The 16731-nt window shown below is 37.7% G+C and overlaps 1 protein-coding gene across 1 annotated transcript in view; it reads left to right on the forward strand.

Annotated features, from left to right (window-relative positions):
- Nucleotides 1–1842: 1842 nt before the first annotated feature.
- PARP8 (poly(ADP-ribose) polymerase family member 8) overlaps nucleotides 1843–16731 on the forward strand; it is a 124877-nt gene continuing 109988 nt past the window's right edge. The window contains exons 1-3 of the mRNA XM_038170727.2: nucleotides 1843–2064; nucleotides 15886–16034; nucleotides 16407–16559. Of these exons, the coding sequence (XP_038026655.1) occupies nucleotides 16543–16559 (17 nt within the window). The 5' untranslated portion in view covers nucleotides 1843–2064; nucleotides 15886–16034; nucleotides 16407–16542. The remainder of the gene's footprint in view (nucleotides 2065–15885; nucleotides 16035–16406; nucleotides 16560–16731) is intronic.

The following is a 16731-nucleotide window of genomic DNA, read 5'->3' on the forward strand; positions in this document are numbered from 1 at the left end:
TCTCTCTGTTTACAATTCAAATGTGGTTCTAGATTTCATCTCAATGTTTCATTTTCTCAGAGCAGGGAAATTCATGTACTCCTGCACATGAAAATCCGTTCACCTACTTTTATGCTGCATTTAAAGCTGCCTATTCAGTACTACAATACTCACTATGTTTTTATGCATGTAGTCTGTCATCATTTGTATCTTCTCAGGGCTCCCACAGTCTCCCCCTCACCAAGAGCTGTCATTTCTTTTCCCTATCCCCCAGGCTTGTCCTGACATTCTGAAGAGCTTTGTGTTTTTAACAGACTCTCATCTGTCCCAGGTCCAAGAATGAAGACAATGCACTTATTTTGTAGCTATTTGGTGTTCTTTGTGATTTTTTTTTTATTGTTTTGGTAGCTGTCCTTGTACAGACACTTCAGAATATATTAATTTCCTGAACTAAGTAAGTCTGTCTTTGTCTCTTATACAGCAGTAAAAGTACATAACCAGATACTGCAAGCCTGTTCTCAAGGCAAGAGTTACTGATACCAACATCCCGACTACATTGCCCTTACTGCATCTATAGCTAGAGCAGATACAAGGACCTACCTGTCCCAGGGGCTGACCCTGACCTGAGTTGGCTGGTGAAATAAAAATTGTAAAATTACACTCCCTCAACATTCTCAGCGGGATAAGATTCCCTTGCCAAGAGGGCACTAAGAGGAGACTTGCTCTTTCCCTGGGGAAGCCTCCAGTCCATTGCTCGCTCCCTAACCCTGGCACGCCCCCTACCACTCTGCCACAGCTTGTACATTTGTCATGATGTAATTCAAGATTAATTAGGCAGAAGAGATGGACTGAAAGGGAGCAAGAATTGTGGCCATGTGGTCAGAGCACATGCTAGGGAGTGATGGGAGATAATTTAAATCCCATGTGTTTTGTTCAGGAACTGTTCTTGAAAAGGGGCATTGGGAATCCAATGTTACATTTAATTTTGCATTCCGAATTTTCACTTCAGAGTGAAAATCTTACCCAGTAAGTATCAAGTCACGTTTGTCCTGCATTGAAAATACTTGTCAGTCCTGTAATCAGAAGCAGAAGTGGCCCCAGCAGATGGGGAAGGTGCCAATCCCCACCCCCTGAAGTGCGCATGGCACCCTCTGTAACCCCAGCAGCAGTGAGCACAAATTTGAAAATGCACATTTCTTCAGTGGTGTGAAAGCAGAGGAGCAGCAGAGTATGGAGTGGTAGAAGCAGTGCCCTCCTCTTCCCTTCCCGCGCAAGGCCCGTCATGTCCTGCAGGGCAGAGCCCCTCACAGACTGTCTGGCAAGGCTGCCTGGAGGGCCTGGGCTAGAGGGCTGCTGGTGGGCTCTGTGACCAGAATCCGCCTTTTTTATGTATATCTTCATTTCTTGTTTCAAGTAGGTGGCCAGCCTGGGTGGAGACCATGACTCAGGCAGAGTCCACAAAGACCCGCAGGCTCAGGTTGGGGCGAGACCACCAGGGTAGGCAGCTCTGGCCTTTGCACAAGCAGACAATGCTGCCATGTGTGTGTTAGGCTCTGCTCCAGTCATTACACGAGAATTTCATCTAATGACAGTTTAATTAATAACAGACCTTGGAACAAAGACCAGGGAAAGGGTCTCGTGAACTTAAATCCCTTTTACATCACTGCTGGCCCCTGAAATCCAGTTAGCAAACAGGGACCGCAGGGCAGCCTCGCTGGCAGGACTGGCAGGGCATCCCCTGGGCATGGGACGCCTCACAGAGCAGACGTGGCACAGTGGCTCTTCCTGCAGCTCACGACAGTGTCTGACCCACTGATCATTAACTTGGCTCCTGGGACGGACTGACGGTGGGGCTGTTCCCTGTCTGTCCTGCGTGGAGCGAGTGTCATGGGACTGACTCTCCAGAAGAAAGGAGCTGGTTCTTAGCAGCACTAAAAGAAACTCTGAAACACTTGCATGGATTACAATGGAGACTGTCCGGGGTTGCTCAGCACATCAGTCCTGTCAAAACTAATGCATGATGCGCAGAAGCAGCCCTTCTGAGGCATACTTTCTAGCAGACCATGGCATTTGGATGTTTCCAAGGTAAGGTGCCAGCTAAACACTGTTAGTAGATAATTTATGTCTAATGCCTACGTGCAGGACCTGTCTCTTCCTTGGATCCATACCAGGTTCATATTAGCTATCATTTCATTATTACGTATCTCCTAAGCATTGTTTTCTCTAAAGGACTCATGTAATAATCAATTCAAAACAAAAATCTTTCGTTGCCTTGAGAGAGTCAAACACTTTGTTATTGTCATTGTGAATATCCTCAAAACTATAGTGGTTTTAGTTCAGTTTTTAAATGTCAGGTTTATTTTAGTTCAGTTTTTAAATATCTTTTTTTCTCTCACTCAGGGATGTCTAGATTTGATATCAGTGCAGGATTTTGGTATTTCATTTTATCTAAAGTAAAAATGGCAAAGGAGAAACATGGTAGTTTTTATTCCTTTAATTATGATTTGTTACTTTAAGTACATAAGTGAATTTTTACCCCTGACATGTAAATGTCTGAAGTAAAATAATCCTACCTATAATTTTAATATTTTAGCAATTAATGCAGTAAAAATACACTTGTATGTACAGTTTTGCTCACCCACTACTCTTAAATGCCAGTATCAACTGCATATGTTGTACATGTCAGCATTTTGCTTATATTTTTTATGCACACAATTCGTCATCACTTTGTACCTCTTCAGGGCTTGGCAATGATTTCTGCATAGTCTCTTCCAGTTGCAGTGTCCCTTTCGGAAAGTGTTTTTCCTTCCTGAAATTTCTTGGCAAAAGGCATAAGCAGGTGTAAAAGGAGAAGTGTTATTAAGTAAAGCAAAATGGCATTTCACTTTCAGAAAATATAGTGAAGCTTCGACACAATGTTAATTGTCCTATAACCCACAGCATTTTTGCATTATGTTGAAAAACAGCCAGACTTTTCCAGGAGGAAGTATTTTCATGTCATTTATGAAGGTATCAGTAAAATAACATTCAAATAAATAGAATCATTCCAAACTGGGAGAACTTGGAGAGGTCAATAATTATCTCATGTCAGGACTTTGGCTGGGTGATGCTTTTGAAGATGTCCAATCCTTTTTATGACCATATTTAGTATTGTCATATAACTCAGAGACCCTTCATAACTCCAAGTACTGAAACATCAAGATACTGAGAAGAGCTGGACTCAGTCATGTCCCCCTAGCATAGTTTCAAGATGCCTGTTTCACCTGGAAAAAAAAATATTTGGAGAAGGAATAAAGTATTTGCTACTGTCACAGAGTCAATAACTTTGGTAGGCTAATTACTTGCCATAAGCATCTGTATTTTTAGAGATGAACACAATGATATTAGATCTGAGATTCCAATTTCCTGAACAGGCATCAGAGAATATTAATGTAACCACAGAGGCAAAATTAGTATCTTCAAAGTAAAACAATAAACAAGCAAGCTACCCCTTGTTTGTATGCTTTCTCTTTTCTGAACAGGCTTTTCTCTTGCATTCTTTCACGTTTTTTATTTTGGCACGTTCATTTTCTATTCATACTATAAGACTATATTGCTAAATTTTATGCAACAGACACTATCAACCTTATATAAAATACAGAAGCAGTTTCCAGTAATAAATCTTGCATGTGCTTCTAAATTGGATGAAGTGTTTGGATCTTTTCTTAGGTCCTCCCTGCAGCATTATTAAGTGGAACAGTTATTACAAGACAGTGCAACACAGTCTGTATATATGGATGGCTGTTTATTAACCATAAGATGATAGTTTAACAGCAACACCTCCTAGTTGGCTTTGCTTAAACTACAAGTGGTCATGTTTCCTCAGAAACCCAGGAATGATTTTTTTCTCTTAATGAAAAATTTTGAGAATTTTTTGAGTAATAATCTAATTCAGAAAATCTCCATTATAAGAATATAAAGTAGTATTAACTTAGAATGCACATCATGAATTTAATGAATCTGAAATTGTATTTGGAAAAAAAGAGTTATCACAGATGTTTACTTGCATTGAGATATTTAACCACTTGGGGAAGATAATAAATATTTTACCAGTGAAACACTGTCAAATAAGCTGTAAGGTAAAACTATAACATCAAGGTTAAATTATGGCTATAGCCAAAGAGGGTCAGAATCTATCTTGTCCTACATCTTATACGGGGGTCTATAGGAGACTTTGCTTCTTAACCTCGAAGCACTGACTTTGACTAGCTCAAAAGGGGATTTGTAGCTTCTTTCTGCAACTCTTCCTCCAGTGTATTTTTCACCAGCCTGAAAACAGTGTAATCATATTGTCCATACTTTTGTTCTACTGCACATTTCAGTGGTGTGAATTTCGTTTTACCTGTCTTCATGCCTTTTGAAAAAAAATGTCACTGTGTTTCCCCTCTTTCTGATTTTGATGGAAATCTTGCACAATGGATTTTAAGTCATCTCTAAAACTGCTGGCAGAGCTCACAGACTGGAAGACGAGAGGAAGAGGAACAGTACGGAGTATAAGAAACTGAAGGCAGTGGCAGGGAGAAATGAGCAGATAGTCAGAGGATGACACCTCCAGCCCACAGCAGAGGAAGCTCTTGTAACCTCAGAACTCTTGCAATTAGTTGGACAGGGGAGATGGGTTTCAGAACATACACAAGCACTTTAGTAGGACAGCCAGCTTGCCTGTGGTTATTGAAGGAAGAGCTGGGGCATGTACAGGAGCCTCCTTCACTGTTATTAGCTGTACCCCAGCTCCTTAGACTGCCACAATAATTTTTGCCATGCTCTCCATGTTCAATGGAGAACTTGTAGCTATGTTAAACCTGTAGCAATGACCAGCACGCAAGTGGGGAGACAAAGGCAAAGTGTTTTGGAAGACATGATCTAGAACTCAGATTGTTACAAAAGCACAATTGCTTAAAACAAACAAACAAAAAACTTCCTTTCTTCCTCTTATTTTATGTTTAATCCTGTCCCCTTCCAAAGATTTCAACCCCACCTTTCTCCCAGAAGACCCCAAACAAAACAAAATTGCACAGATCAACTTGATGAGCAGTACTAGAGCCCCAGGAGTCTGTATAGGCAATTTTTAGCTTACAGAAATTTTGGATGTATGCAGCCTCAGTTGTCTAACTGAATAGTTCTGGTTATATACAGTTAGAGGGCAGTGGTACACACCTTAAACATCTCCTTTCTCACACAGATGTATATTATTTATCATATCAGAGACCAGAAAAGAATAAGGTGGGATTTAGCAAATACTGTCACTTCAAATGATTTTTATAATCTGTATTACGAAGTTAAATAGCATAAATGTACTCCTTTTCTCCCAGTTATTTCTGGATGTACATCAGAAAGTAAATACACAAAATCTTTAAATAAAACTGCAAGAGGCACAAAATATGCTTTGTTATTTGGATTCAGTGGGATTCCAATACAACATTTCTACAAGTACAAAATGTTTCAGGATAACCTGGATAAACTGACAAAAAAAAAAAAAAAGCTTAATACTGCATCAGACAAAGAATAAATACAAGGATACGAGTCTCTACATTAATTTCTTCCTGAAGAATTAGAAATGCTACATTACTTTCTTAAAAGGTAATATGGCACAGGATAATAATTTTAAAATGTGAAAGAATTTGATGGGACATATGCTACTAAAGGAAATGAGTTTCTGAACTTGTGCTCAGATGCTTACATGGAGAGTAACAATGCCCTTTTTTCTGCAGTATTTTTTTTTTCTGAATTATATTCCTCACAAGTGTTGTTTAAAATAATTTATTGGGTAGTGTTCTACTTTTCTATGGGTAGGAGGACAGAAGTGAGAGATGGTCTTAACAAGGCTTGCTTCCGTGGTTCAGTCAAGGAGCTCCCCACAGCCAAAATTCTGGCATCTATTTAGGTAGAAGGGTGACATTTGTTATTACAGACCATGAGAAGGTGGTTGCTTTAGTTGGGGCTCTGTGCTCACAGATTGTTTGCAAAGTGATTTTGAGACTGCCATTTCCCCTGCCATGGAAAATCTTTTTTCCTGATTAGTTTGTGTCCTTACCCACATGGCAATGGCCCACCCTCCAGATCTTAGCTATCCTCATCACCACTAAGGTGAAGAATAGCTCAGGTAATTGCACCACAGTATTTGGCTTTTCAATTTCTAAATCTCTGATTTGTGATGAGTTATTGTGTCCTTCTCACATAACTTTTCATGCAGTAAAGCTCTACTGGCATTTTTAGGAACCTTAATGTGAAGGGCAATATTCTGTACTCAGTAGAAGGTTTATGTTTTAGAACGTAAGTTTTATGTTCCTGCCTTTACAAGGGGTAAGTACTGATTCCTTCACTGTAATCAGTATATATGAGATCAGATTTGAACTTGGGAAACTGCTTGGAGTAGCTGCAATCTATCAGTGGGGTCTGCCACGGTCCTGTCCTCTCTCTTAAACCAGCACATTGCTTAACACAGTCAATATGCTTTAATAAGCCACTTGAAGAGCTGTTCTTGCAGGAAATTGTTTTTTATGTGCACCTTATTTTTGGTTTAATTCCCTGAACTAGTTCACTTTTCTGTTTCCCTCTTTGTGTGTATGCTTAAAAATCTCCTCTTTCATATCCATTTTCATTGTTGGATTTTTGACCCTAGATCACCATGCCAGAAACATGGCCTTAAGTATCACTAATGACTGTCAATCAAATATTTTTCTAAGAGGCAAGGATTTCAAAACTCCACAGTTGTTTAAACTATAACCTGTTTACCTGGACATTCTTCTTAGCTGGCCTTCTACCTTCTTAGGAGAGTGCCAGAGTAACATATAAACAATTGGTCTTTTTTATTGAGTAAGAAAAATGCCTTCAAAAGGAGATCTTGAATTATTTGTTCTGGTTAATTGTATGGATTTTTTTTCCCCAGCTAAAAATAATATTCTCTTTCATTGAGTAACGTGGTTAATGCATTCATTCCAGAAATGGGGAAGTTAAACTGAGTTCCTTTCTCTTCAGGAGACTTAGATCTTGTACTTCTAAACAGAGTGCCTTAAATATACTGCTCTCAGACGAGACCTTGTAAAGCTGTTTCTCTTTGTCTAAACCAAAAGTACATTCATTGAGCAAGGGGCTAGAATCCTCTTGAGTAACTGTTCAAACAATGGAGCTGAAGGTTCATTGCTTCTCCCTTAATGTGCAGCTCAAATGCAAGCTCTGTTCCACTCAAGACAGGAATAAAACCAAACTTGACTTCTACAAAATATCCTATCTAGAAGATGGAGGGATTTTCTGGGGCGAGGTGCTCTTGTTGAGGCTGTTTTACCTGCTTCAATAGCTATGGGGAGGCAAAGATGTGAAAGAAACAACAGGTGGCCTTGTATGACACAGAGTAAAAGTGCATTTAAAAAAGTGCCCCTTAAAAGGGCAGTTTTATTACTTCTTTTTCCTAAAATGAATGTCCCAAAGTGAAACTTATTGTTTCAGGCTGAAAAGAAAAACATTGTGTTAAATGGACCAGAACTTCTCTCTTATTTCAGTTAGAAAGAGATGACAGAAATAAGTTTAGCTTAATCCAAACCAAACATGGTTTTCTTTTTTCTTTGGTTCAACAGCAGAAGTCCCAGTCAAGGGGACCTCTGAATGCTGAAGGCCTTTGACCTGTCATTTTAGGAACACATATATCACATCTTCATTACTTAAACACCTTGGTGTGAACAGCTATCAAATCCTGTATTGCTTGAAAGCTGTTCACTCTAATCATGTCTTTAACCAATTATAATACTATATCCATGATTTGTGTGGGAATTATGTTACATGATGTCATATCTATTTCTTGATTGTGTAAACAGAAAAAAAAAAAAGAATTTCTGAATCAATTGTAAATAGAATCATAGAATGGTTTGGGTTGGAAGACACTTAAAGATAATCTAATTCCACCCCCCCCCCGCCATTAGGTTCACCTAATACACATACAAGATATAATACCTTTATTACACAAGTATCATGCAATACTTGTACAAGATATTAATATACATGAAAAAACTATCATGACTGCATACTGACATCATCAAATGAAAGTCTTACTGCATATTTTTGAAAACAAGCAAGTACAAGCAATGGGATGATAGCCAAATTGTAAGGGATTTGTAAATGTCTCCATGAATAATTTTTCCTACTATTTACCCAGCTCTTCTCTTGTGACTGACTTTACTGAAATGCTTAAATCAGTGTTGAGTATTTTAGGAGTCTACCCAGCTGCATTTCTCTTTTAGCATTCTCTTGTCAGAGTGAAATATTGTGCCAAGAGCTATATCTGTGTAGTTTACAGAATTTAGATAATTATGTAGGAAGACCAAAAATTAATTTAATAAAAATAAAAAATAAAAAAGGGGTTTATAAGTATAGAACTGTCAGTAGTTACACAAAAAAATCACCAAAACACAAAAACTAACATGAATCTTCTTACGTAACATTTTATCACTGCTTTGCACAACAAAACATTATAGAGAATTGCTATAAAACTGAAATAGCATAGCAATTATGATGGATGTATTAATCTTTCATTTAGGGGAACTGAAAATGTTTAAAGAAAAGGTTATTGAAACACTAAGTAATTATTTTTACTAGAAATTTCTTTCCAGCCTTGAAATGTTTCCAAATATTTAAGTGTTGGCCTCGTGGTTTTCACCACTTTGGAAGAAAACAAGGAAAGCATTAAACATAAAATGCTGTACAAAAATATGTAATAATTAATATTGCCACCTAGGAATCAGTAACAATGACCTAGTTTTGTTTGTGGCTGTTTTTCTATACTATTCCTGTAAAGCAATGATGTTGTTTGATTGACTTAGTCTATTTACACAAGTATACATTTTATATTGTGAATGTTAGAAGAAATTGGTTTCATAATACAAAAGGCATAGTATAAACACACTGTTAAAACTTGTAAAAAAAAAACTTATCAGACAACTGATCTAAATTTGATAAAATACTGAATTGCTGTTTATCGATGTTAGATTGGGCAAAATAAATACAAAGTTCAACCATAACAGATGGGGCTTCAGCAGGTTTTGTAAAATGGGCTACCTTCACTGCTGGCAGCCTGGACCTCATTTCAGAGAAAGAGAAAAGCAGAATTGAAGAATGGGTAAGAAAAAGAGATTAAATGTAAGATTTGGAAAACACAGTCCAGAAACAATTTTTCCTTTTCCTTTTCCTTTTCCTTTTCCTTTTCTTTCATCTTTAATTTTGTGGTTTTGAAGTAATAAGGCATCCCTCTGGGCTGTGGTAGAGGAATTGTGCAAGAGGGCATCTTTATCTTACTTTTAGTATGTAACCTTGGTCTTGTTGCATGTTTTATATATAAGAGAAGGAAATAAGAAAATAGCATTGTGAAAGTTCAAGCCCTTACATCATTATAGTCATTGCTTCATTAGTGAGTTTATTTCTCTTTCCTTACAAAGTCATTTATTAATTTTTTCAATAAAGGCAGTGGATTAATTTGGTATCCTTTTCAAGAATATGTGGCATTTGGGGAGGCTTGTTTTTAGTGTTTATCTGAATAAAACTATTAGAAATATTGAGAAACAATATTATTAGAATGATATTATTAGACTAGGTAGAGCTTCACCAGGCTTATGGAAATTGCCACTTGTATATGCATACACAGGTTTTAAATATCAGACTAAGAATGGATGTGAGTTAACTATGACCTGTGTTTAAAAACTAATTAATTGCTTCATTTTAATTCATTACTTGTCTTGCTTGCATCAATGGGACTACTCATGCTGAAAGCCTAGATGTGATTTGTAAAAGCAAGGTCTAACTGAATTCACAATTTCTGCGATGAAGGCTTAGCCTTTGATACTAATTGTTAATACAGATGGCCTTTTTTTTTTTTTTTTTTTTTTTTTTTTTTAAGAAGAAGTGAGAATACTGACACGATCTCCTTTTAAAAAAATCAAGTTAAGTACTTAACTATGTCTTTTCTTCCCACTAAAAGCAATCTTGCTCCTTGTCTCCCAGTTATTTACGGATGTTTTTTCATTAACACCTTTATTTTTTCCTCCCCTCCCTCTCCTGGTCCCTCACCCTCAACAACTGTAGATTCACCTCTGAGGGATCTTTCCCCTGTAAGCACTGCAGGCTTTGCTTTGCATTTGATTTATCTATTTTTGTGGGTGCATCAGGTATTCTTTCATTGCCACTTTTCCTGTTTCATTAATTTCTTATCTTGTAGACAGGCAGCAGTCTAACCACTGGGTATCAGAAGCTGGTCTTCTGCTGAAAATAATTGTGAAATTAGCACATGTTTTTAGAAGGAAAGACACGTACTTGATATGTAACAAGCATGTTTTTGTACTTAAACTGTACAAACTGCCTCAAATACATAAAAGAGAAATGATTTGTTTTTCCAAATACTTGGGTGGGTTTAATTTATAGCTCCACAATCTTTTTTGCCTAAGGATTTTTTAATTGTTTTAGTCTCACTGGGAAATAGGAAAGCCTGCAGATTTTTTTTCTAGTTTAGATTATGGCATTACTTAGTTTTTAGTAGTGACTTCTTCATTCTGGTACTGTTGGCTCCTACTGTACCTCAGGGTTAAAGTAACAGAAACCAGGGAACAGATTGACTTGTAATAATCACGAACATGGCTTGCAAACAAATGATCTTGGTAAGTACCAAAAGACACGGTCAATGGGATTAATACTGTACACTTTTGGCTGGGTTTCCTATGAGCTCTAAAGAAATAGACAAAACCCCACATAATGTACTCATGTACTCCCTTGTACTAGTTTAATGTTAAATACAATACGTGAGCTACTATTTATAAAAAGGAAAAAAAAAAAAAGGAAAAAAAAAAAGACCTACTCCGGCTCCTGCCAGGTTATAGTACCATTTTACCAGAGGGGAAACAGCCAGGGAAGATGGCCTATAAACAGATAAGAAAGAAAACCCCCTTTTTCTGGCCACTGGGGCTCTGTACATGAGACTATGGGAAAGTGCCTAAAAAAGACAAGGATGTAGAATTCAAAAGTTAGGCTGTTGTATGGAAGCTTGGGATGCTTTTGGTAAAAGATGCATACACTCATTAATTATTGTAAATGTCACTGTCTTTTATGTTTAGTTCCTTAAGATTAAAGAGTGCTTTGGTTTAAGAAGACTGAATGAACATTGCATTAACCCCCGGTCCCGATCTTCTGAAGGGAACAAATGCAGGCACCCAAATCTAATTACATCTCTGGGGTTCAACACAGTTGGTTGTGCAGTAGTAGCTGAACAAATGCTAAATGAGTTCGCATGGGTACAGGAAGCAGTGTAAGTGGCAGCAGCACGAAACTCTGCATGTGCTAATTTTCCCTTTCTTTGCTCCTCATTTAGAGTTAGGTCAGAGATCAAAACAGTACACCACAGCTTGCAGTATAAATGTGATGCAGTCTTCTGGTGGAATTAGTCTTTTGTTTCTAAGGTCTAATCTTGCAAGGTGCTGAGTGCTTCCCACCCTATCAGTTTCAGCTGAACTGAGAGTACTTGGCAGTTCCTTTTAAGTTTGGGTTACAAATTCTTAGTTAACGACAAGCACAGGTTGGCGGCAATTGAGGTTGTTATAGCAAGAAAGCATCGGTACCTGATAACAGATGGTGACATGGTGAATCATTTTTACTGTTGCAGAAAATGGACTATATGGAATATTTTTAGCAAGGTAAGTATTTTACAGTTTGAGTACTTTCTGGCATGACAATTTGCAATTAAGAAATTGCAATCTGGATATAGGCAACAAAGTGTTTTTTTTAACTATGCATTTGCTCAGCAATTGAGAGATTTGCCAGGTAGCAGGTTCAGCTGTGGTAAATTACACCAGTGATGCTATGGATTTTAGAAATAGTCTGTGTACCCTTGAGCCATTCAATAAACATTATTGCCTGTGACTAAATGTGGATTGGGAGAGACATGCTTACATGCTGCCTGCTCAGTGAATGAAGGCATTAAAGCTCTTGGGAAGGGAATTTAGAATAGATGCAATGCTGGAAAGTGAGCACAGCACACAGCCAAGTGAGAAATGGATCTCAGATTTTGCCTCTCCCCTGGGCTTAGGCGCTTATCTGCACTTGAGATAGGCCTCTTGGTTCTGATTTGGAAACCATTTCTTATGCTCACGCAGGATGATGTACCTTCAGGACTGATCACTGTTTGAGCTCAGGGTGTAATTCTGATAACAGTTAATTGTGGAGACAGTATTGTCAGCCTACGAGTATAAATTCACAGCTCTTATCTCCTAGAGCGATAGCCTAGCTACTGGGCTGCAGAATAATTGAGATGAAGGCCACGGCTACTTGCCTTACAGAGCACTACCAATGTGCAGCCAAACATGCCCATGATTCACAGAAACGATGATGCTGGCAAGAGGCAACTCACTTCAGGAGCTAGTGGGAGGCAGAGGGTTCCCCTTCTGGATTTGCTTGTGATTGACTTCAGAAAGTCCAGGATAAAAGGTTTGGAAATATTCCCACTTGCAGCTCTTCAAAAACTCAATTTCTGTGGACAAAATTCCATTATACCCCTCTTCTTTGAGCTGCTCTTGAAGTGACCTGCTAAGAGCAAGATGGAAGAGATGAACTCAATGGATATGATAGACAGGATCAAAACTTGAAAAGAGAGAGCAATGATGCTTATTAATGGTGTAACAGTAAATGAGGAAAGGAAGAAGAAACAGGAGAAATGAGGGTGGCATGCAGAGACTGAAAGATGAGATGACATTAGTGAAGGAGAAAAAACATGTTGAAAACATCATTAGAAAATGCACTGCTAGGAATTACAGTAAACTGTGGTATTATTTGGGACTCTGATTTCATTATTTATTGAATGTTACTGAGGCCATTTGTCATGCCAGCAACCATAGCTTTAGCTATTGTGGGCCTCAGTGGCATCTGGAAGGATGAGTACTCCCATCTTTGATGGAAAGCTATAGGCCATTATCAGCAATCCCCACATCTGTGTATAAAACCCACACATCCCTTGGTTTTGTTTGAGGTAACTCTTGCTGCTCTTTAACAGGAGACTTAAATAAATAAATACAATCACGTTGGAAATCTCAACACAGATTTAAAAAATAAGCCTCCCCCCCCACTATTATTCTACAATTGCTTTTCCCCCCCCGCTATTATTCTACAATTGCCAATAGAATACTTATCAATAAAATATGCTAGCAGAAGGTTTCTCTTTTCTAGGCTAGATGAGAAGGCTTAAAATCACTTTCAAAAGCTTATGGTGAACTGGACATGTGATAGTTTAAGGTATTGTTTCATCGTGTAATGTAATTAACTCACTACTTCAGTTTTTATCACACAAAAATATTTTATGTATTTATCTATCATACTAGTATTTTAAGTCATGTTGTTAATTCCATTTTAACTGGCATTCTTTTTTAAAAAGCTATAGCTTTTTATCAATGGACCTGTGCTAACCCACTCCAAACATCAGTTAAAATGTTTTATTCACAGTAAAATTCAATAAATTATGATGTGTACATCACACTCCTGTGTTTTGAATCCAAACCACGTCATGCTTAGAGTGCTGACTCAAGAAACCAATCTATTAATAACCATTTTACAATACCAGAGTGATTTGAATGGCTTTATATCCTTATGAGATGCTCTAGATACCTGTGGACTGTGGCTACCTAGTTTGGCAGTGACTACTTGGATGAACAGCTGAGGGCATTTTTGTAGAAGACAGCTGACTTGAAATCCGTCAAAGAGTAGAACAGGCTTAAAGACAATTAACTGTCAACTCAGCATTTCCTTGATCTATCTTACATCAGAATTCTAAACTGAAACTGCCAATATTAGAATTATGGTAAAAATTACACCAAAGTTTGAAGCAAAACATTATTTTTTTATGCTTTACATCACTTCATTGGGATTAATGAAGTGCTACACCTACATATTTCACAACTGAGCACCTATGTTTTTGGAATTTAATGCCTCAGTACCATTTAAAAATGACTGTGTCATTTTAAGAAAGCTAACTGAAGGATAGTATTGTATTTTCCTGCTGTAAGAATTGAATAGTATTGATCCTTTATGTGTTCCACCTCCAGGAACTCAATGTCTATAGAAGTCAGCAGGCTTTGCCATATTGGTGACTGTCTTGATATTGCAAAAAATGCTCAGATTTAGTTTTGTTTTGTACTACAGTTTTGGCTGGTGCATGTAGAAGTGAGGACAGGGCTTATTTTTCTTTGTTTTAGAGGGCTGATGGTGGTTTTATATTTTGTAGGATTTTGGATTCTTTTCAGTGTCCCTGCCCTTTTGAACTCTCTTCCATATTACAAAGACAGCATCCATGCTGAATGCAGATTGCCACATTGCATACGATGGCAAATCTTCATATCTTCATTGTTCTTAAGACTTAAAATATATGTTTAAACGTAAGAGGAACATTTTTAGAAAACAAATAAAGAAAGAAAATACTTTGTGACAGAAAAGTGTGCTTTAATGCTAACTGGTAGATTTCTAACAATTTTACGAATGGATGGAAAGGTGTGTTTTTTCTCCACATAAGTTGAAAAAAAATCTGCTTAGTCTAAAGCAGACAGAACCCATCAATGAGCTGAAATTGGCCAAACTGTGCATTTCCTCAATAACTTTTTCAGTCAGTGCTCACACATTATTTCAACGTATTCATTATTTGGTTTCTATCTCCCTGTATTTTTCCCATTATGTTTCGAAACAATCTTCTCATAGACATTCCAGTCATGTAAATCCTCAGATTTCAATTTATTTTTTCCCATTTTACACCACTATAAATATTATCAGGTTAAGTTCCTGGGAATACAAATATAAAATTTACATTTCTTTTATTTAATTGAGGTAATCAGTTCTGTAAAACCTACTGAGCTGAGATGAACTTAAGATATACCTGACAATGACAAGAACTGATTTTTGAGTCTTGAAAAAGCAATTAGACATACATCAAATTCCCTTAAGCCAAAATCATTATTTCCATGATCAGCTGTCCTATTGTTCATGAAATTACTTGTAAAACTTGTTGGAAAGTTTCTTCAAGGGAGTGGTATAATCTACATCATTATAGGGATTACAGCACACATACAGACATTATTGCAGTACAATTTAGGTTCCATGGATGTCAGCAGCTTGTCAACCTTTACAAATTTAAGAATCATGCATACAGTCACAGAATGGTTTGGGTTGGAAGGGACCGTAAAGACCATCAGGTTCTGACCCCCCCAGCTATGGGCAGGGACACCTCCCACCAGAGAGGTTGTCCAAAGCCCCATCCAGCCTGGCCCTGAACATTTCCAGGAATGGGGCATCCACAGCTTCTCCGGGCAATCTGTTTTATCTATATACATACATGTATTTATCCATGTATGTATATATATGGATCAATTCTAACTGTAAAGATTCACCTAGATTTTCGAACCTGTTTTTTTTTTTTTTTTTTTTTAATCCATAGAATGATCTCACTATATATCTAGCTTCTTTTCACTAAAAGACACCATACAACAGTACTGGAGTCATCAGATAAATCAAAGGCCAAAGTGGCCAAGAATCTAGAAATTTAAAAACCACTCACAACAAATAATTATAAATGCTTAACCTACTATATTTCTAGACTTCTCATTCTATTCAGCTGATGCTGTGAAACCAGCCAACATCCGTATTAGTTTTCCTCAAGACTGGAGTGATTCTTTGTGGATGGCTTTTTAATTCACTGTTACTGAGTCTATGGGAAGTCTGACACTTAAAAAGGCAGTCAGGAATTGTGTTAATTGACATGACACTGAGAATAACCCTGTGGTCAGAATCAGCTGTAAGACAAACTGCCAGTATAAATTCCCGGTAAATATCTTTATCTCTAATATCTCTATCTTAACATAGACCTTCTTCTACAACGCTTGTGACCAACAACCCACCAAAATAATCAAGTTCTGATTACATCATCCAATTATGATGAAGTAGAAGGCAGCAAAGACGGCTGCTGATGCCACCTTACCATCGAAAACAGAATGAGCACCCATAGCAAGCAGGTAAAAGAAAAAAGCTGTAACTGCAATATCCAAGAAAAACACTATAAAAGCATTGCTCGTTGACCATGCTGGCTTAACTTTACAGAATGGCAATGCCTTAGTGTATTACAAGCGACAATTTCTATATCCTACCTTGGAAAAGTCATGCTGCAGTAAAAGAGAATTTACGGAGCAGCATTGAAAAGTAGTCTGGAAATCTCCTTTCAAAGATAAATTATTTTCTTAGAGGTGGAGAGTTACATAACATGATCAATTTTTGTTTTCTTTAAACACTACCTGTTTCTTATTACAATTTCCCTTCCTCTTCCTCCATTAGGCAAGAAATCTTGTCCAGATAGGAACTAATATGGATTTGTTTTTTTCTCTTTTTAGCCATTTCCACCTAAGAATGAATAACCAAATAATGATCGTGTTTGCCTCCTGTCCTTGAAATCAGCAATACCTGGTTAATACAAACTCCCCTAATGAAGACACTGCTAGAACGACTGTGCTCAGTAGCGGACCATTGATGGGTGCGGTTGAGAGGTGGGTGAATACACAGAAATTGGATTTTATGACTACTATTCTGAGCTTTGTCATCCAATCTGTCTCCACTGCCTTCACACCCGTTTATGGGTAGGACTGAGCCTGCACTTTGGCCGGTGAGGAAGGCTGGGTTTTGCACAGCTGCCCATCCCCTCCGACTGTCTGTATGCCT

Source organism: Anas platyrhynchos, chromosome Z, assembly GCF_047663525.1.
Source record: "Anas platyrhynchos isolate ZD024472 breed Pekin duck chromosome Z, IASCAAS_PekinDuck_T2T, whole genome shotgun sequence".
Lineage (NCBI taxonomy): Eukaryota > Metazoa > Chordata > Aves > Anseriformes > Anatidae > Anas > Anas platyrhynchos.